The 22,691-nt window shown below is 44.1% G+C and overlaps 1 protein-coding gene across 1 annotated transcript in view; it reads right to left on the bottom strand.

The window, feature by feature from the left end:
• The window catches only part of LOC126162937 (guanylate cyclase 32E), a 935,168-nt gene that overhangs the window by 339,949 nt on the left and 572,528 nt on the right, over positions 1-22,691 (bottom strand). Inside the window, exon 9 of the mRNA XM_049919769.1 lies at positions 1,830-1,977. Coding sequence (XP_049775726.1) covers positions 1,830-1,977 — 148 coding nt within the window. The remainder of the gene's footprint in view (positions 1-1,829; positions 1,978-22,691) is intronic.

A 22,691-nucleotide genomic window follows, 5' to 3' on the forward strand; every position in this document is an offset into this window, starting at 1 on the left:
ATAGGTTCGTAGCTGGTGAAGATTGTCGTCGTGGATGCGTGAAGTCCATAGAGGTCGCCGTAGAAACTTCCCCCATGTTAGTGTTGGTCTAACGGAGGAACAGATCTCATTTCCGCATCAGATGGAGGTGGGAAATCCGTGTCATCCGCCCATGAAAAATGTCCGACAGGTTTGACATCGGCGAGAGGTGGCAGCGCTGGCTGAGTCGGCGCAATTGCGTCGGTGACAACAGGCGTGCTATGTTCCATGGCTTCTGGGCGCGGGACTTGCGCACGATCTCAGTTGGACGGTTCACCGTCTTGTGGATGACGCGTCTCCGTGGCAGAGGAGAAAGTGTTATCGTGTTCTCCGTCAGAGTGATGTGCCATCTCTTCGTCCTGCGGAGGGGGCTCAATGGTCGATTCTGACGTCTTGCGGCGTTTTTTTCGTCGTTTGGGCGACTTCTGCTTTCGGCAATGAGTTTCGGTGTCTGAGGAAGGAAGAGATTCACGTCGTCCCGGTATAAAAGCCGCGGGTGTTATGATGCGGTCGTCATTCTCCAGAACAGTCTCGTTGGTATCCTTGTGATCTTCTAGCGTGGGCGTGTCCGGCTGTTGGACATGTTCACAGGCGGCATCGCCGGTGTCAAGGTGCTGGGACGTCTCCGGGTGTATCGGACCAGAGAGACGCCCATGAACGGCGTCTTGAGAGGGCTAAACGTGCAGTGTCGCCGTATAGGTGACTGGAAGGGTGGTCGTGGTTCTGTCGGTGTTCGTGTCGTCATGCCGTAGTTGTGTGATGCGGCGTTGCAGGCATTCATTACGGACGTGGCCTTCTTTGCCACAACCGGAACATGTTCGAGGTTGTCCGTCGTAAATGACCACCGCACGGCAGCCGCCGATAGAAATGTACGATGGTACGTGCCGTTTGAGATCGATTCGGACTTGTCTCACACCATTAAGCACCGGATACGTCGTAAACTGTGCCCATGTCTCTGCTACGTGGCTCTGGACTTTTCCGAACGGGCTTAGCGCCGCGATGACTTCATCTTCATTCACCTCGAAAGGCAGTTCGAATACACGGATCGTCCGAAGGCCAAGTCCTGCATGGTCGACATCTATAGGCCCGACGTTTCCGTCGGAGTGCCGAAATTTTAGTCCATGTCGTGTCCTTTGAATAATCGCATTGCAGGCAGCGTCGGAAGTCATCTTAACATAAACGACGCTGCTAATGATCGATAGGTGTATGCCGATGAGTTCGTCACGGGGGATCTTCACGTCTTCGCGTAGGAAGCGTTCGACGGCCAGTGCTTTGGGTCGTGCGTATTCATTTGAGAAGGTGAAGTTAAGACTGTTCTTCCTGTAAGAGTTGGCCATTATATGTTGTTCGACTAAGAAGCGCGGTGACGAGGAAGTAAACAAAACACTCCGCGCGCAGCGGCGTGGACGGCGGAGCGCGGTGCGCACTGCTGCCCTGCCGAACGCAGACTGATGCAGCAATAGAAATTTGTGGTAAGTTCTATGGGACCAAACTGCTGAGGTCATCGCTGCCTAAATCGAATGGCGCCAGTCAACACGAGAAGACAAACAACCGCAACCATGTCAACTAAACGATACCGTCTGGCCTCCAACAGAGGGGGGAAGCATACAATCAGCATCAACGCTATCCGCAGCACGGCTCAATTATTACCCTTGTTGTGTTTTGATTGATATTCGCCCTGTAACATCTTTTCAATGCTCTAGACGTTCAGCCAGTGAGTATCAAACATGAATCATGTTTGAAATCCCCAGTAGTGAAGCAGTATACTGCAGTATAGTTTAAGAAGATTGGAAAGTAATATGGTGACTCACCGGGAGAGCCCGCCGCCCGCTGGCGGACCTGGTGAATACGCCCACCGGGTACATGCCGTACTCGCCGGGCTCCCTGTGGTGGCGTTGGCGGGCCAGCAGCGTGTAGTTGCCCTCCGCGTCGCCGTTCTCGTCCATATACACCATGTACCTGCACACAGCAAGTAAGAGTGATACCCTGCGTCACTGAAGAACAGGCCAATTACTTGCGATTACATACAGCAATAAATTACGCAACAGAAACTCCATGAAAGCTATTCCCTGATCTCAGCCTTACGTCCAACCATCGTGTCCCATCTCCTATTCAGGGTTTTGCTCATGTTTCTTTCCTGCCAATTCTGCGGGTGATCTCGTCTTTCCTGAACTCATCAATCCACTTCATCAACATCTTTCTGTAGCACCACATCTCAAAGACACTTCCATACAACACTATATTCCAGACTTACAAATTTTGGACTGGTTCGTTATGTCACAGCTATATAAGAAACAATCGATGTCACGCTGTTTATTTTAAAGTTAGGCCTGCCCACGGTATTTCCGTTTTGTATGATCAACGTAAGCCCCAGCTGTCACACAAATACTCGTATTAAAACGTATGCACTGTAAGTAAGTATAAACGATCCTGGCACGGCTGGTTATCCTGTTTACTGTGAGGTCTCGTCATATCAACAGTTAATCTGATAATGTAAACTATGTAAAATATGCCTATGGTTACTCTCTCTATTAATTACGGCTGCCTAGACTGAACTGGATAAGGCCGTCATATAAAAGAAATTTGCTACTTTAATTCCTTTACTTTTCTGTAAGTTCTTATTTTATTTACTAGATCAAATATCCTGAATGAATCTGATAATATTTCTTATAACACACAACAGAAAATGCGTAGCTCATTTGACTTATGCGAGAGATAAATCAGACGGAATAGAACATTGTTGCAGAAACAACGAAACAAACATGCCAGATTTAAACAGAGGCAAATTCCCCAGGATTGGGCGATCCTTTACAGAAGCTCGAAATTTAGCGCGGAGTTCAATGCGAGATGCCTATAACAGTTTCCGCAACGAAACTTTGTTTCGAAACCTGGCAGCAACAAAGAGATTCTGGTCGTATGTGAAGTGTGTTAGCGGCAAAAAACAATCAATGCCGTCTCTGCGCAATAATATTGGAGATACTATCGAAGACAGTGCTGCCAAAGCAGAGTTGCAAAACACAGCCTCCCAAAACGCCTTCACAAAAGAAGACGAAGTAAATATTCCAGAATTCGAATCGAGAACAGCTGCCAACATGAGTAACGTAAAAGTAAATATCTTCGGAGTAGTAAAGCAACTCAAATCGCTTAATAAAAGTAAGTCTTCTGCTCCAGACTGTACACCAATTAGGTTCGTTCCTTTCCGAGTATGCTGATGCGTTAGCTCCATTCTTAACAATCATATACAACCGTTCGCTCGACGAAAGATCCGTACCCAAAGACTGGAAAGTTGCACAGGTCACACCAATATTCAAGAAAGGTAGTAGGAGCAACCCACTAAATTACAGGCCCATATCGTTAACGTCGATATGCAGCAGGATTTTAGAACATATATTGTGTTCGAACATTACGAATTATCTCGATGAAAACGATCTATTGACACACAGTCAACATGGGTTTAGAAAACATCTTTCTTGTGAAACACAACTAGCTCTTTATTCACATGAAGTGATGAGTGCTATTGACAAAGGATTTCAGATCGATTCCGTATTCCTGAATTTCCGGAAGGCTTTTCACACTGTACCACAGAAGCGGCTCGTAACGAAATTGTGTGCTTATGGAATATCGTCTCCGTTATGGACTGGATTTGCGATTTCCTGTCAGAGAGGTCACAGTTTGTAGTAATTGACGGAAAGTCATCGAGCAAAACAGAAGTGATTTTAGGCGTTCTCCAGGGTAGTGTTATAGGCCCTTTGCTGTTCCTTATGTATATAAACGATTTGGTAGACAATCTGAGCAACCGTCTTCGGTTGTTTGCAGATGACGATGTCGTTTATCGACTAATAAAGTCATCAGAAGATCAAAACAAACTGCAAAACGATTTAGAAAAACTATCTGAATAGTGCAGAAAGTGGCAGTTGACCCTAAATAACGAAAATTGTGAGGTCATGCACATGAGTGCTAAATGGAACTCGTTAAACTTCGGTTACACGATAAATCAGTCTAATCTAAAAGCCATAAATTCAACTAATTACCTAGATATTACAATTACGAATAACTTAAATTGGTAGGAACACAAAGAAAACGTTGTGGGGAAGGCTAACCAAGGGCTGCGTTTTATTGGCAGGACACTTAGAAAATGTAACAGACCTACTGAGGAGACTGCCTACACTACACCTGTCCGAACTCTTTTAGAATACTGCTGCGCAGTGTGGGATGCTTACCAGATAGGACTGACGGAGTACGTTCAAAGGAGGGCACCACGTTTTGTATTGTAGCAAAATACGGGAGGGAATGCCATTGAAATGATATCAGATTTGTGATGGACATCATTAAAAGAAAGGCATTTTTCGTTGCGACGGAATCTTCTCACGAAATTCCAATCTCCAACTTCCTTCTCCGAATGCGAAAATGTTTTTTTGAGACCGACCTACATAGGGAGGAACGATCACCACGATAAAATAAGGGAAATCAGAGCTCGTACGGAAAGATATAGGTGTTCATTCTTTACGAGCGCTTTACGAGATTGGAATACTAGAGAATTGCAAAGGTGATTCGATTAACCCTCTGCCAGGCACTTAAATGTGATGTGCAGAGTATCCATGTAGATGTAGATGTAGATGTAGAGTACAACTTTTACTTTCTTCCATGTAAGGTGTGTAAACTTCCATGTAAGGTATATAAACTAAAGCATACATCCACTCTTTTTGCCAATTATGCTATAAACAGATCTTTGCATAATGTTACAAACAACACACAGTGCATCAGGTCGTTAATACACTTCTCAACTGTGAACCATGAACAAATAATGTATAATATTTAACAACAATTCTTCATTCAGAACTGTAAAAACTATGTATCAAAAGTTTCGCTAAATGTTAATGTGTAACAACAATTTTTCAGAGAGAATATTAAAAATAAACCACTGAAGATAGCTCAAAAAGTGCTGAAATATATCTGAATGAAACAAAACAGATTGGGTGACTGAATTATTAGTATTGGCGCGTCGTGCGCTACACTGCTTTTTCACCACCAAGATGGTGGTTTTTACCCCCACAGTGATTCTTTCCAGACAGTAAGTGGTATGTGTCACAAGTTTGGTTGAAATCAGTACAGTTGTTTAGGAGGAGTTGTGGAATATACATACATACAAACAAATGTACATCCATTTTTGTAATTTATTTGGATGCAGTAAGAATTAGATGGGATGGTACATATAAAACCTATGTTTCTTTTTAATATTCTATTCAAGTGATTTAATTGTCATGCATGGTACACCTGACTAAAGATACACAAAGAAAATACTTAGTAACATAAGGTAGATACATGACTCCCACTTTAAATGAAAAACATAAATTTATCGATGTATCAACATTGAATATTAATCTTTTATCTACAATACGTATTATCGCACAGGAGAGTGTGGTTGGGAAGGCAAGGAGATACACACTAAAGAACGTCGGATTTAGAATACAGAAACGTAATCACACAATTCATGGGTTGTATCATAGTCTTGAAAATACACTCCTGGAAATGGAAAAAAGAACACATTGACACCGGTGTGTCAGACCCACCATACTTGCTCCGGACACTGCGAGAGGACTGTACAAGCAATGATCACACGCACGGCACAGCGGACACACCAGGAACCGCGGTGTTGGCCGTCGAATGGCGCTAGCTGTGCAGCATTTGTGCACCGCCGCCGTCAGTGTCAGCCAGTTTGCCGTGGCATACGGAGCTCCATCGCAGTCTTTAACACTGGTAGCATGCCGCGACAGCGTGGACGTGAACCGTATGTGCAGTTGACGGACTTTGAGCGAGGGCGTATAGTGGGCATGCGGGAGGCCGGGTGGACGTACCGCCGAATTGCTCAACACGTGGGGCGTGAGGTCTCCACAGTACGTCGATGTTGTCGCCAGTGGTCGGCGGAAGGTGCACGTGCCCGTCGACCTGGGACCGGACCGCAGCGACGCACGGATGCACGCCAAGACCGTAGGATCCTACGCAGTGCCGTAGGGGACCGCACCGCCACTTCCCAGCAAATTAGGGACACTGTTGCTCCTGGGGTATCGGCGAGGACCATTCGCAACCGTCTCCATGAAGCTGGGCTACGCTCCCGCACACCGTTAGGCCGTCTTCCGCTCACGCCCCAACATCGTGCAGCCCGCCTCCAGTGGTGTCGCGACAGGCGTGAATGGAGGGACAAATGGAGACGTGTCGTCTTCAGTGATGAGAGTCGCTTCTGCCTTGGTGCCAATGATGGTCGTATGCGTGTTTGGCGCCGTGCAGGTGAGCGCCACAATCAGGACTGCATACGACCGAGGCACACAGGGCCAACACCCGGCATCATGGTGTGGGGAGCGATCTCCTACACTGGCCGTACACCACTGGTGATCGTCGAGGGGACACTGAATAGTGCACGGTACATCCAAACCGTCATCGAACCCATCGTTCTACCATTCCTAGACCGGCAAGGGAACTTGCTGTTCCAACAGGACAATGCACGTCCGCATGTATCCCGTGCCACCCAACGTGCTCTAGAAGGTGTAAGTCAACTACCCTGGCCAGCAAGATCTCCGGATCTGTCCCCCATTGAGCATGTTTGGGACTGGATGAAGCGTCGTCTCACGCGGTCTGCACGTCCAGCACGAACGCTGGTCCAACTGAGGCGCCAGGTGGAAATGGCATGGCAAGCCGTTCCACAGGACTACATCCAGCATCTCTACGATCGTCTCCATGGGAGAATAGCAGCCTGCATTGCTGCGAAAGGTGGATATACACTGTACTAGTGCCGACATTGTGCATGCTCTGTTGCCTGTGTCTATGTGCCTGTGGTTCTGTCAGTGTGATCATGTGATGTATCTGACCCCAGGAATGTGTCAATAAAGTTTCCCCTTCCTGGGACAATGGATTCACGGTGTTCTTATTTCAATTTCCAGGAGTGTAGCTATACAACCTAAATGGTGCAACAGTGAAAACGACATAATAAATGGACATTCTGTTCCAAGTATAACATCATTTGAGCAGATTGTTACTTAAAAAAATTTTGCGTGCCGTCGTCAAACTGGTTTGGTCCAACAAGAATCACGCAACATATCACTTTCTCGCATACACATATTAGGAAAGTCCATGCCAATAAGAGGGACTCACCACAGTTGTCCGTCCTTCTTACTGCATCGCAAATTTAGCAGCAATTACGATGGTATGCGACATTGTTGAAGGTAGTGTTACCTGTAAGTACTCTCCGCCACACACGGTGTGGAGGTTTTTGGAGTATGGTTGAACATGTAAACGTTCCAAGTACCGCAATTAGTGAGATCTGTCACTCACTCTGCCACTTGTATTGGCATATAGTACTCGACATACTGGTCAGGGCAACTTGTCCAATATAACTGTGTTGAGTGCACCTGAATAGAGCATCCAGTACCTTTGTAAAGGGCAGTACGTTGCCGAGATGACTACACAGCGAACGAATGTATGTCCGCCTGGCAACCTCTGCATTGAACGGAAAACATTGTATCTTTCCATTTGAGACAATAAACGACTTTGGCATTAAATACCTCATGATTTGTCAGTTGAGTGGAAATAAGTGGAGGGCAGTGTGTCCTCTCGCATTATACACTCATAACCTTAGTGTGGGAAAGTAGAAACCAAATGCGTAAAAGTGAGCGGTTTTGTACACAGCCCATTCCACTCACGGTACACTTTAGCAGCAGAACAATTGAGAGACTGATCCGTTTCAGAAATACTGACCCTGTCTCCAAAGGTTAGATAGTTGTTCTTGTTGAGTTTTTGAAATCGGATAAAACACTCCCTTTTCATATTATTACTTTTGTTTGTAAAAGATTTGTTGATGACCTGTCACTCCATTTACATATACACTTCGCCACAGTGCTCCACTCGATACGCCTCGAGATCTATGGATTATACGCTCATGCGTAGCTTCTAACAGATGATCGCATTAATGTGACTTGATAGTGAATGAGGTAAATATAAAGTGATCACTTGGTATAATAGAACATGAGGTCAGTATTCAGAATCTGCCCTTTACAGCTTACGTCATTTGTACTGACCAATAACGTCTTTCGTAGGTTTTTTCTTTAAGGAGATTGCTTCTGGTGTACTTTGTGAAAATGAGCGTTTATGACAGTCTCCATCATCATAATTATGTGAGTTACATTTTAGTACGGAAGCATTTTTTGAATCTGTCAGTTGACATACACCAAACACCAAACATCATTCGTCTCTTGCTTGACATCCAAAACATACCACAGATCCTCTACTGCCTACATTTTGTGCAAAATATGTTGAGCTCATTACCTTTTCATTCGCTGAAATCTCGCTCCAGCCCAATTACTGTCTGTAACAAGTTCCCGCATTGTCTGAATTTCACATCTTTCTTCGGCCTTGAAAAATGAATGTTTTTCTTCCATGTCCTACCGACTGCAACGAAATTACTTTATAGAGTTGAAAGAGTTTTTTTTCTGGACCTGCCGAACATCTACAGTGGCGAAATAACTTACGATCACGTCTCTGCCTTTTATATGTTCATAGGATCCGAGAAAATCTCCATATTTCCGTAGCCACCACTTGAGCCCAGCTTTATGCTTACAGTTTCGTTTACCTATGATGCTTACCTACTGAACATAATTAAGTGATTTTGTTACTTCTTGCAAAAGTATACTATTAATTTTGGAAGATGCTGCTTGAACGACACTCTTTCATTTATTCCGCTTCTAACAAGAAATAAAAATATAATGATAAACGAATCATCAATTAAAGTACCCCGAACTCAAATAAAGCCAAAGGATATAATAGCAAGCTTAATAAAAAATATAAAAGAATAAAAATCACCACCTAAAAAAATTAACAGTTTTGCCTTCAATAACTCGCGGTCTTTGTAAGGGAGTTCTGTAACCAGTATCAATATGCAGTATGGTTTCTTAGATTTGCGTCTCTTAGAGACGGTGCTGTGGAAATACACTACTGGCCATTAAAATTGCTACACCAAGAAGAAATGCAGATGATAAACGAGTATTCATTGGACAAATATATTATACTAGAACGGAGATTTGATAACATTTTCGGTTCTAGGCGCTTCAATCCGGAACCGCACTGCTGCTACCGTCGCTGGTTCGAATCCTGCCCTGGGCATGGATGTGTGTGATGTCCTTAGGTTAGTTAGGTTTAAGTAGTTCTAAGTTCTAGGGGACTGATGACCACAGATGTTAAGTCCCATGGTGCTCAGAGCCATTTGAACCATTTGATTACATTTTCACGCAATTTGGATGCATAGATCCTGAGAAATCAGTATTCAGAACAATCACCTCTGGCCTCAATAACGGCCTTGATACGCCTGGACATTGAGTCAAACAGAGCTTGGATGGCGTGTACAGGTACAGCTGGCCATGCAGCTTCAACACGATACCACAGTTCATTAAGAGTAGTGCCTGGCGTATTGTGACGAGCCAGTTGATCGGCCATCATAGACCAGACGTTTTCAATTGGTGAGAGATCTGGAGAATGTGCTGGCCAATGCAGCATTCGAACATTTTCTGTATCCAGAAAGGCCCGTACAGGACCTGCAACATGCGGTCGTGCATTATCCTGCTGAGATGTAGGGTTTCGCAGGGATCGAATGAAGGGTAGATCCACGGGTCGTAACACATCTGAAATGTAACGTCCACTGTTCAAAGTGCCGTCAATGCGAAAAAGAGGTGATCGAGACGTGTAACCAATGGCACCCCATACCATCACGCCGGGTGATACGCCAGTATGGCGATGACGAATACACGCATTCAATGTGCGCTCACCACGATCGCGAAACAGGGATGCGACCATCATGATGATGTAAACAGAACCTGGATTCATCCAAAAAAAAATGACGTTTTGCCATTCGTGCTCCCAGGTTCGTCGTTGAGTACACCATCGCAGGCGCTGCTGTCTGTGATGCAGCGTCAAGTGTAACCGCAGCCATGGTGTTCGAGCTGATAGTCCATGCTGCTGCAAACGTCGTCGAACTGTTCGTGCAGATGGTTGTTGTCTTGCAAACGTCCCATCTGTTGACTCAGGGAGTGAGACGTGGCTGCACGATCTGTTACAGCCTTGAGGATAAGATGCCCGTCATCTCGACTGTTAGTGATACGAGGCCGTTGGGATCCAGTACGGCGTTCCGTATTACCCTCCGGAACCCACCGATTCCATATTCTGCTAACAGTCATTGGATCTCGACCAACGCGAGCAGCAATGTCGCGATACGATAGACTGCAATCGCGATAGGCTACAATCCGACCTTTATCAAAGTCGGAAACGTGATGGTACGCATTTCTCCTCCTTACACGAGGCATCACAACAACGTTTTACCAGAGAACGCTGTTTGATTATGAGAAATCGGTTGGAAACTTTTCTCATGTCAGCACGTTGTAGGTGTCGCCACCGGCGCCAACCTTGTGTGAATGCTCTGAAAAGCTTCTTCTTGTCGGTTAAATTTCGCGTCTGTAGCACGTCATCTTCGTGGTGTAGCAATTTTAATGGCCAGTAGTGTATGTTGCCCCTGGAGAGTTCCGGGCGCTTTGAAAATGAGATAGCTTTAGGCTAGTTCTGTCATGCTCGCGTATAGTTTGAAAAACACTTGGTTCTTGAAGGAGCGCCTGAGGTAGACGCAGTTAAACTCCAAACCTACGTCCTTCCTGTCAACTACATCCGTCTGACGGCCTACTTCCTCTCCCGCCGCCCCTCCTATTTTACCATCCATCATGCCAATTCCCACACGTTCTACTCCTCTGCAGGTGTGCCCAGGGCTCTGTCCTCTCCCCTCTCCTCTACCTCCTGTACACGGCAGATATGCCCCAACCCCCCCTCCCTCCAGTACACCTCTTGCAATATGCCGATGACACCGCATTCCTCGCCCTCGCTCCTACCCTCCAATGGTCCCAATGCCTTCTCCAGAATCACCTTGACCTTTTTGCCGCATGGTGTAACCAGTGTCTCCGGAAAATCAATCCTTCCAAGACCCAGGCAATCATCCTAGGTTGTACCACTCGCTCCTTCCGGCTCCTGAATTTCTCCCTTACCATCTGCGCCCGTCCTGTCCGCCTCACCCCCACCCTCACCTATCTTGGCCTCATCATTGACCGTCACCTCACCTGGATCCCTCATCTTCTCTCCATCCAATCCAAAGCCCACAACCGCCTCCAACTCCTCAAACACCTCTCTGGCCAGACATGGGGGTTGCACCCTTCTACCATCCTCCACACCTACAAATCCTTAATCCGTCCCATCCTCTGTTATGCCAGTACCACCTGGATATTTGCGCCCCCCCCCCCCCACAAATTATATAAGTCCCTCCAGATCCTTGAGCGTCATGCACTCCACCTCGCCCTCCGTATACGCCTCCCACCCCCATGCGGATCCTCTATGACCTCATTCCTTTCCCCCATCTGCTCCTGTTCCTTGAACATCTCTGTATACTCAAACCTCCCACCGCCTTCATCCCCCTCACACCCTGGTTGCTCCTCTCGTCTCCCATCCCCACCCCCTGCCATGCCTTCACTGTTGTGTCCCTCCTACCCTCCTTCTCTACACCCTTCATCTTCTTTCCCACAGTGGCTTCCATCAACTCCCCCTCCCGGATGATGCCCTCTCTCCCTCCATCTATCCCTCCTATCAACTCTGATCCCTGCCCCCCCTCCTTTCCTCCGTCCTTTCCCTGGGCTCCCTCTCCCCCCCTTCCATCCTGTTTTCTCCCCACCAAACCTCTCCCAACCTCCCTTCTCCACCCCACACCCCAAAGTCCTTTTGTATTCCCCTCCTCTGCCTTCCCCACTCCCTGTCGCATCTGCACAGCACCCCCACCCCTCTTATGGATCCTCATCCTCCATTGGCTCCTTTCCTGCCTCCCCCCCTTCGCTTTTGCTCTCCTTCCCCCTTTTTATTTTCCCATCATCTGTCCAGTTTCCCCCCACCTGCTCGCGGCTGTGGTATGTCACATTTGCCAACTTTTTAGTGGGGTGTTCCAATGACTGTTCAGTGTTGTTCGTCTTTCTCGTGTTGCAAACAGAAACCATGCTGTCGCTAGGTGTGAATTTTATGTCTTTTACGAACAGAAACCGGACTGTCGCCGTGTTTTTTTAATTGTCTGTCTATTGTTTTACCTGTCTGCTTCGTATGTAGTTTCTTAGCATCATCGTCCCTCTGTTCTTTAAGTTCCACGATTTTTTTTCGCCATGTTACTCTTTAAGTCTCCGATTTTATCGCCTGTTTTTATTATTCATCATCTTAAAGTCTGTAGGCTGAAGAGCGGCATACTAAGCTGCTGCCAGTCCGCCCCTTTCGGGGGGAATCGGAACTCAATAAAGAAAAAAAAAAAAAGTAGACGCAGCTCTGTGGCGGCAGCGGCAGTCACCAGTTTTGGTGAGAATGTTCTATCTATTCGAAGTGATTACTAATAGGCAAGACGTGTTCAGTCGGTCTATGAGCGAGCTACTTCTATTGTATGCTTATTTTTTGTTAATGCCGCGTGGTAAACTTATGATGATTTCTGCAGACGAGTGGCTGGTTAGGCATAAAGTGTTACGAAAGTTCAGCGCCTTTGTGTTTCTCGTGAACTTGTAGCTCGTTGCGGCACCATACTTACAGTTTCATCATTCTCTTCTATAATTTAGGTCATTCTGCATTTTACTAGTTATCATACTCTTAGATTTGAGTACGTGTGGTTACCGAAATTTTCGACTGACGTTCCACGTGTGTTTTGAAAGTCAAGTGGCTCATTTCTTTCGCTTACTTAATCTGAAGTTGATACAGATCATCTCGCTGAATTTACTGTTACTAATTTCAACTTCCCTGAATCATTTAGTGAAGACGTAATGCATATTTATGATGCAGCTTTAATCTTGCAGCTTTTATCTGACGGCTTCTTATACACATAAGTTGCAAGGCGCCTCTTTGTCTCTTAATAATTGCAATTAGTGCAGGTGATGACGCAGTTCGGATTTCATATAGTTTTCCTGCATTAATAGTAATGAATACCCCGTTCTTTGCACGCCGATTAACAGATGTGACGGTAAGTTTTGTCGTCGGTTGCTGAATGCAGAATTTCTATGACAGATTTTTTGTGGCATGTGTTTGAGTTCCACAAAATTACATGCACAGTGCATAATAGTTCTTCTAAATTCATTTCTTTCGAACCAAGTAAGCATTCAAATAACTTGGAGAAGTGTTATTAGCAATTAGTCATTTTCTGTATCCAAGGACAGCGAATACAAAGTGGGGCCAAGATCGACATGACACAGCGTCTCAATTACAAGATGGTCACTTTTACGCTGTTAAAATTTTTGTACTGTGTCATGAGTGACAGTGGTTCACGTTCAGTTGTACGAGTAATGCCGATCTTACTTTCCATTAGACGGTCTTTTTGTAAGTGTGAGCTGTTGATTTGATTACTTATTCCTTTTGTAGGTCAGATTGTTTATTGGGTCACGAAATTGGTTAAAGCAAGTTACAATCTCATTTAAACAGAGTTTGGAGGTGTTAGTTGTGTTGGTAGTTCATCTCCTAAAACGGCAGTCCATTTACAAGTTGTCTTGAGAGAAAACTGTAATGGCATACTGCGACACATTAATTTGCTTGCTGAACCACGTTGGGTTTGGAAGCGAAGGTCTTCTCTCTCTATTTCTAGTAAGTGAACGAGTGTGATGACAAGCAGCACCCCTATCTCACATTTTCGAAGAAAATAAATCTTGTGGCAAATTAAATCGTGCGCCTAACCAGCACTCAGACCCAGCACATCTTTCGTGGACCATCATTTTACTGCTGAGCTATCCTGGGACGGCACATGTCTCTTTACCCATCCAACCCAGCTCTCACTTCTGTCGAAACCATCCAGTTCTGTCATTGTTTCTTTACTACTTTCGAAATCTCACAAGTGTCCTGCCTACCTTGCCAGGCTAACACTGCAGGATGAGACGAGCAGCGTGATGAGAGTACTTACTTTTGTAGTATCTGCTGTATAACTTGTACAGCTGCATGATACAATTTATAATAATTAATTTGTTACAAAATAATTATCTGCCAAATTCCTCAGGAACAATGACTGGCCTGCAAATAATGTATTGTATAAGAACTTCATAGCACATTGTCCAGTGTTTAATACTAAATCGGGTTTTAGGCTTCACTGGCAATCTGTAAATTCTCAAGTTCTCTCTTCCAGAAACCCATGTATTTCTCACAGATTTAATTTGTCCTATGCAGTGTATTATTTTTAATGTAATTAAATGTGAAGTATTTTTCAGAAGCAAAACAGAAATAAAATTTATCAAAAATTAAAATAGAATGTAACAGATATGATGAGAATATGGAGAATTTATTTTAATGGTCGCTTAAGAAGAATAGTACCAATAAGCAGGGAGAAAAAGTAATCAGCTTGTTTGACAAAAATCCAAACACTCAAATTTCATGGATTATTGTAGTTAAGACAGACGGAGGAGTTCGGAATAGGCATAGATATCGAAAACAGAAATAAATTAAGGGAAAAGTTACAAAAAGTCAAGGGTTTTCAGAAGGAAACACTAAAAAAGAGAGGAGAGGGTCATTGACAGAAAGAGAAGAACGACAGAGAGCAAAGTAAAGAAAAGAATGATGTCATAAATTAGCTGTTTCAGAGTTATCGAAATTCGAATAATAAAATCGATAATAATAACAAATAGTGGTAATACGCTGGAGTTCGGATCCAAATCAGTCCATCGATTATTATCTGCCATGTACCTCTTATTCCACCTCTGACAATGTTTGTTAAGGCAAAAATTGGTGCCTTGAGCCATGGTAAGGGAATCTAAATTAAACTATAGATTCCCCATAACTGTTTCCGGATGTCAGTTCAGAGGCGGAGGAACGCAAGAACGTACCACCTCCCATAGCACCATGCCTAGTCAAGCAATAATTCAGTGACGGTTTTAATTTTTACTAACAAGTAGACGGTTGTGACTTTCACACATAGAAAGCAAACATGGTCACTATGTTTAAAAATTTTTATAACTGAAGTGTAAAAAACCACATGTAGACGCCTAGTGAGACATGGCAGTGGTATGTCATCTCACCGCACACACTCATTTCGGAATTAATAAGCTGGCGGATTGAAGTAATGATTAAAAGAAGGGAGCAGGTGGAAATCTATGTAGATGAATTGGTGATAACTACATCGATATCCGAGCTTGGGACCACCAAATATTTGAGTTTATATGGAATGTAATAACCCAAACTCTCATTAGCCAGTGGTGGCTGCGAAGCGCTATTATCACGCAGGAGGGCGTAGGTATGCAGAAAAAGCGCAAGTCACCATGCTGGGAGTTTGGGAGTATGGTGTCAGGGACCCTGAAAGGCTGGCATAAGAATACTGGCAGGCGTAGTTTGCAGAGGCGGATTCCCCCTCAGCTACGACCTGGTGGAACGGTCAGTGGCAGTCGGGAGTGCAAAGGGAGAATGGTCCATCATATAATTACGTATTGTCAGAGTTAGAAGGCAGGAGAAATTATTTCACATGTCATTCTGCGAGTGTCTCCGGTGGAACCATCGGGCTAGGACAAGGACGTAGGCAAAGGAGGGGTCCAGACGGTCCGCACCCCGCACAACCTAGCTTCCGCGTTATGAAGTTGGAACATGTAAGGGGCGACAAGATTTTCAGTTTGATGGCGTTGCTGCAGCGTATGTGCAATGTAATGCAAGTATATAAGCAAAGACATGCAGGCACGGGATTAGTCTGGCATTTGCTTCTTTTCGACATAAGTGCTGTAAATGCGGAAACTTGAACTAACGTGCAGTTATTCCTTTCTTGGTTGCTGAAGGAGAGATACTAGTAGACATCCATTGGAGTATGAAGAATGTGTATGAGGAAGCATGTCTGTCGAAAAGCCCCTTTATGTTATCGTGGGACAAGGGGTACTGCTGCTCCATGATAACGCACGTCCCCATATAGGGAAATATGCGGCAAAGTAGTTACGCCAACTAAATTGGGAGACACTCGAGGACCCGTCCTATAGTCCTCTTCTCTCCTCATGCGACTATCACGAAAGGTCGACGATTCCTGTCGGATGAGGGTGTGCAGCAGTAATTCAGTTACAGACAGGGTGTTTTACCAGACGGGTATCTTGCCCCAATACCCCACGGCGATTTCGCCTGAGTGGCATACCGATTCTGGACTGTACGTTCTTATATTATTGTATGTTTTTCAGACATACGACGAAATCCAGATATGCGCTATCGACAAGACGATCGACAGATTTATCTCGTAGATTTAAACTATCGATGTACTATCGGCTTTTGCCTGTCCCTACTTTAGCCAGGACCAACTACTGTGTACTGGAGTTGGTTTTTGTTTCGTTAATCAGTTCGGGTTTTAATTTAATTTAATATAAGTGCTGCCATTTATTATTCTTCTGACAGTTTCTAATTACGGATAAGTTTATAATAAGAAAGAATAAAAACCGATTTTTATTCGTCTGCTACCGTTATGATAAGTCAGAAATATGTACGCACTGCAATAATAACTGAATGTCCTATCTTAGCAGTTTAATGTTAGCACTGGAGTTGTTATTTGAAGAATAGCAGAAATCAGGGGTTAAAAATATTTCAGTATTTCACAAGGCAGCAGAGCGATATACGTAACTCCAAATAGCATTAAACTAAAATCAGTGCATAAAAATACAATTGGATTTGTCTGTGCTAAGAAATCTCGTTGATCAATAAAAATATTCCCAAACGGAAAAGACTGCATTTCTTTAAAAAACTGCTAAAAATTATGTGTTTATTAGCCCAAATCTGGTCATCCGGGTAAGAAAACTAGTTCGTTTGTAATAGATTTTTTTCAGTGGGGTGCTTGAATTCGTCTGAGTCGATTACGTCCTGCATCACTCCCAACCCCCCCCCCCCCCCCCCAATCCTTTCGCTTTCCTTCAGAAGTTATTTACGCTCTTGTAATACTATAATAACTGCGGACACGAATCCCCGAACAATTATATCTTAAGATGCATGCATTCATGCACTATCAAATGATAAAACAGGCAAAGTGAGAGAAAAAACATGCAGTACAGAATTCCACCTTCTGTTGTGAAGCATTTTATTTTCTTTGAAAACTGTGTACAACAACTAGTTTTTTTTATATTCTCCACCGACCCTGTAAGTTGAGATGCTGACCAAGCAATCCCTGTATTCGAGAAACGAGAAGGTTCGAATCCATCCGCTGGCATCCGTGAATATGGTTTTCTAGTGGTTTCCCATTATCATTTCAGACAAATACCCGAGTTGGTCCCTTACTGTAGGCCACAGCCAATTCTTTCCGAATTCCTTTCTTTCCTAAGATATCCCAATTTCCTTAAAGTTGCAGCCTCTCTATTTAAATGAAAAGCGCTGCATCGAAGGCGAACCGAACATCTCTTCGAAGACTCCTGACACTAAAAGCCATATTTACACTGGAAGGCGGCTAGCGATCGTTATTTTGTATTATATTTCTGTGCATGAAGATGGCTCACTTGTAGAATGGCGCTGTATGATACCTTTAAATCATAGTACAAGAATGAGGTTCTATTGTGATATGTGTTATTCCTGATGTTAAGTTAATCGCACCGTCATAGCTCTAACGTATTTTTGTGGAATGAAACGAAATGATTATGTGGCATTGTTGGCCGGGAGGCCCCGTTCGGGGACGTTCGGCCGCCGAGTGCCAGTCTTATTTCAGGTGACGCCATGTTGGGCGACTTGTGCGTCGGTGATGAAGAGATGATGATGAGGACAACACAACACGCAGTACACGGGTGGAGAAAATGTCCAACTCGGCCGGAAATCGAACCCGGTCCCGCTGCATGGTAGGTAAGACACGTTACCACACAGCTAAGCAGGCGGCCACGTATTTGTATATAAGAGTTGTATAAGCGAGAACCTGTGTCATACATCGTAGAGAAGTTTATTAGCATCGAAGGCTATATAATTATATTGGAATGGAAATGAAGTCCCATGCTTCTTTACAGAGCGTAGGGGAACGATGCGGGAGACCCGCACCGCCTTACTAGGCAAGGTCCTAATGGAGGTGGTTTGCCGTTGCCTTCCTCCGACCGTAATGGGGATGAATGATGATGATGAAGACGACACAACAACACCCAGTCATCTCGAGGCAGGAAAAATCCCCGACCCCGCCGGGAATCGAACCCGGGACCCCGTGCTCGGGAAGCGAGAACGCTACCGCGAGACTACGAGGGCGGACATAATTATATTATTATGGGTAAATACAAACTCATTTAAGAGATCGCATACACTAGAAGTCGAGCTGAAATTATTGCGTGAATCATTGTTAAGACCTCTAAACTGTAGCTCGTAGTGCCTTTGTATTCCATTTTGTTTTCTTAATAAATCTGGTTGCTACAATTGGCTGTTGAAATAGTAATTCAAAATAAGGTATTGATCACTTAAGGAAATTGAAGAATTTTAGTGAAATTAAAGATACTTTAATGAAATTTGAGACTGAACTGAGAAACTTGGGAAGCTTTTATGTGCTGAGCTGGTTTCAGGTAAGATGTAAATTTCAATATAATGTTTTAGGAGAAAGACAGCTGTTATCAAAAAATTTTTGAGCCCATTTAATGTTATTCAGTTCAACATCAAGCTTCTTCTGCTCTGCGACAGTCTACTGTATATTAGAAGAGTGAGATGCGTTTTGTTAGCACTGAGGCAGTATGATACAATGTAATTTAAATTCACTTGGAAATAGTGTGAAGACATCAAATTATGAAATAAAGAAACATTTTTCTTAATTTTATCCATAGATGTCAGTGTTTCTTCCTCGACTGTATTACTTCCGTAAAATAAATTACAACCGCCTTCAGTCACAATCGTAATTACATTTCAATGCACGATACATTTCGAGTTCTGGGGACTCATCTTCTGGTGCTATAACTGTCCAAATTTTTTTTCTTTCCTAGATTTTGGTTAATTATGGACCTCGTAAGATTACAATCATATATTAGAAAGTGGCTCATTGCGAATGTAAATTTACAAAATTAAGATAAATTGAAAAATAACTAACTGTTTTTTTGTAGTGGAAACATGTTTTCGAAGCACAACGTGAGAAACATATTGATGTGTATTTATCCACTTATGTATATATGTGTTTACATGTTCATAAACATATTTATTCGTACTATGCTTCAAAACCATGTAGCAACCATCAGTTACATATGTACATAGGTGTAAAAATGCGCATAAACATGTCTACTCAGACTGTGTTTTAGAACTGTGTATTCATTACTGGAAACAGTACATTATTTTTTTAATTTGTCTTGGTGTAGTGAACCTTCATTTACAATGTGCCACTTTCTAATATACAATTGTAATCTTACTAGGACCAGAATTAACCCAAATCTACGAAAAGAAAGAAAAGCTGACTTAGAGTTTTAAAGCACATGAAGATGAGCCCCAGGATTCGAAATGCATCGAACATTGAAATAAAATCACAATTGTGACTGGAGGCGACCGTTCTTTATTTTAAGGAAAAAAATATTTAACTGTGCATTTGGGTATTTCTTACTATATGTAATACTTTTTAAGAAAAGCTTTTCCTGCTTGATTTTATAGACCAAATGCCGTTTGCATGAAGGTTTCTAAACACAAATTGTGTACGTCAGATAAATAAATAAATGTGTTTTCAGAACAGAATGGAAAACATGAGCCTTTTTAAGGTCCTCTTTAAAAAACAGCCCCCCCCCCCTCTTTTCTGGTAAAACCCTGATTACGTCCAGGTTTGCCGGCCGATGTGGCCGAGCAGTTCTAGACGCTTCAGTCTGGAACCGAGCGACCGCTACGGTCGCAGGTTCGAATCCTGCCTCGGGCATGGGTGTGTGTGATGTCCTTAGGTTAGTTACGTTTAAGTAGTTCAAAGTTCTAGGGGACTGATGACCTCAGATGTTAAGTCCCTTAGTGCTCAGAGCCGTTTGAATCAATTTGAACGTCCATGTTTAGGCCATTATATTAGAAGAGGGATGAATGTTCCAAAAGTGAATTATCTGATGTCAGAGCAGTCCTAAAAGGTTATTACTGGAAGAGATTGGACATTGGAGGAACGGTAGATTCAAAACTGGCAGAATAAGCTTTATATGAATATGTGCTGTCTGTTTTTTTGGACACGTCCGAATGAACAGGCGCCACGTGGAATCCGCAGCTGTGATATGTATTACGTAAAGAGAAGGTAGAGGAGCTTCATGTGGAATCAGCGGGGAGGACTGATAATGAGTACCACACTAGGATTCGAATCCGTGATCTTCCGTCGACTACGCAGTTCTGTAAACCACTACGACATCCAGACACAGTGTTTATCGCAAATCGCGCGGACTACCTAGGTATCCCTTTCGGCTGACCCACAGTCCCACCTTGCACCACCTGTCTGCAGTCCTCGTCTGTGTCCATCATTCTCGCTACTTTCAGATTCACGCACGAGGTCGAAGGAACTGTGCACCCGCACTGAAGGTGGTGGGTTAATTGTCCATCGAGGGAAATCAGTTACGTGAATCCATGGTGTTTGTTCTTCCGACATGTCCAAAAGAACAGATGCACATTTTCCAGCCGGCCGGTGTGGTCGAGCGGTTCTAGGCGCTTCAGTCCAGAACCACGCTGCTGCTACGGTCGCAGGCTCGAATCCTGCCTCAGGCATGGATGCGTGTGATGTCCTTAGGTTAGTGGGGTTTAAGTAGTTCTATGTCTGGGGGCCTGATGACCTCAGATGTTAAGTCCCATAGTGCTTCGAGCCATTTGAAACATTTGACCACATTTTCCGTCGTCACCACTGATTCTGCACAAAGTCCCTGTGCAGTTGACATCAGTAGTTCCTTTCCTTTCCCTCCACCTTCAATTTACATAGTGTGTATCACAGCTGTAGATTCCACTTGGTGTCTGTTCTTCCGGACATGCCCAGATGAACAGACACCATGCATTATTATAACTGAATCACGTCGATGGGCAGTGAATCCACCACCTTCAGTGGGGGTGCACAATACGTTCGACATCTTGTGGGAATCTCAAAGTAGCGAGCATGGAGGACAAGGACGAGGTGGTGCAAGGTGGGAGTGTGGATCAGCCGAGAGGAGTGCAGAGATGTTCATGCAATTTTTGATAAACACTGCGTCCAAATGGCGCCGACGTTGATTCCACATAAAACCCCAGTGCTTCTGACATCAGTAGTTCCTTCCCTTTCCTCTCTTTCCTCCTCCTTCTACCTTCAATTTACGTAGTAATCAGCTCTATGTTGCTCATGTCGAATTTGTATCGTATTATAAAGAACGCGCATAGGTAGTGAATTTGATTGGTGTTGATGGAATATTTTTTGATTAGTGACAATCTACACAAAAGATAATGAGCGAGGCTTATGCCGTGCGATACGTCATCACTCCTACTCAGGTTGGTTTGGTTGTTTCGTGTCTCAGTGTTGTGACCATATAGTCGGTGTGATTTCTTGGTCGTAATGATGGGTTTAGATTATTTTTGTGTCTTGGAGAGTTCAAAAATAGCTCTGAGCACTATGGGACTTAACATCTGAGGTCTTCAGTCCCCTAGACTTAGAACTGCTTAAGCCTAACTAACTTAAGGACATCACACACATCTATGCCGGAGGCAGGATTCGAACCTGCGCCTATAGCGGTCACACGATTCCAGAATGAAGCGCCTGGAACCGCTCGGCCACTCTGGCCGGCAGGGTTGCCACATCTTGCAAAGAAAATCAGTCTCTCTGCAAGATGCGGCAACCCTGCCGACCGGAGTGGCCGAGCGGTTCCATGCGCTTCAGTCTGGAATCGTTCGACCGCTACGGACGCAGGTTCGAATCCTGCCTCGGGCATAGATGTGTGTGATGTCATTAGGTTAGTTAGGTTGCAGTAGTTCTAAGTTCTAGGGGACTGATGACCTCCGCTGGTAAGTACCATAGTGCTCAGAGCCATTTGATTTTTTTGTGGCAACCATGCAGGCATGCGTAGGCATAATACCTTTGACCTTGGTCTATAAGCTGCTTCTAGTCCAAGTGGCACATCGATGCAACTGCTCAGTCGTGAGTTGTGCTGCAATAAGTTAGCACGTGTTTTTGTCTCTCGTCACGGAAACTGAACCGCAGAATATTGCGCAACGGTATGCCATTTCTTTTTGCGTTAACTTGGGTGAAAATGCGACAACTTACGGTAGGATTCAGAAGGCTTTTGGAGAGGAGGTTATGTCAAGAGCTCAAGTTTTTCGTTGGCATAAAATGTTTAGTGAAGGCAGAACGAATGTTGAAGATGAAGACCGCAGTGGATGACCATCAACCTCACAGACGGATGTCAACTTGTTCAGGGTATGTGAAGTCGTATGATGTGATCGAAGATTATCCGTGAAAATTATTCCAGAAGAACTGAACATCAATCGAGAAACGGTTCGTCTAACAATAACTGAAGATCTTGGTATGAGAAAGATATCTGCAAAAATGGTCCTCAAAAATCTCACACCACAACAGCGAGAAACACGGAAAAATGACATGCTCGCATGTCAAAGTCAAAAGTGAAATGCATGTTTGTGTGCTTCTTTGATTCCAAGGGAATTGTGGGTGCCTCCTGGACAAACAGTTAACCAATATTATTACAAAGAAATTTTATTAAGACTTCGTAAAAGAGTTCTTCGTG

This window comes from Schistocerca cancellata, chromosome 1 (genome assembly GCF_023864275.1).
Source record: "Schistocerca cancellata isolate TAMUIC-IGC-003103 chromosome 1, iqSchCanc2.1, whole genome shotgun sequence".
Classification (NCBI taxonomy): domain Eukaryota; kingdom Metazoa; phylum Arthropoda; class Insecta; order Orthoptera; family Acrididae; genus Schistocerca; species Schistocerca cancellata.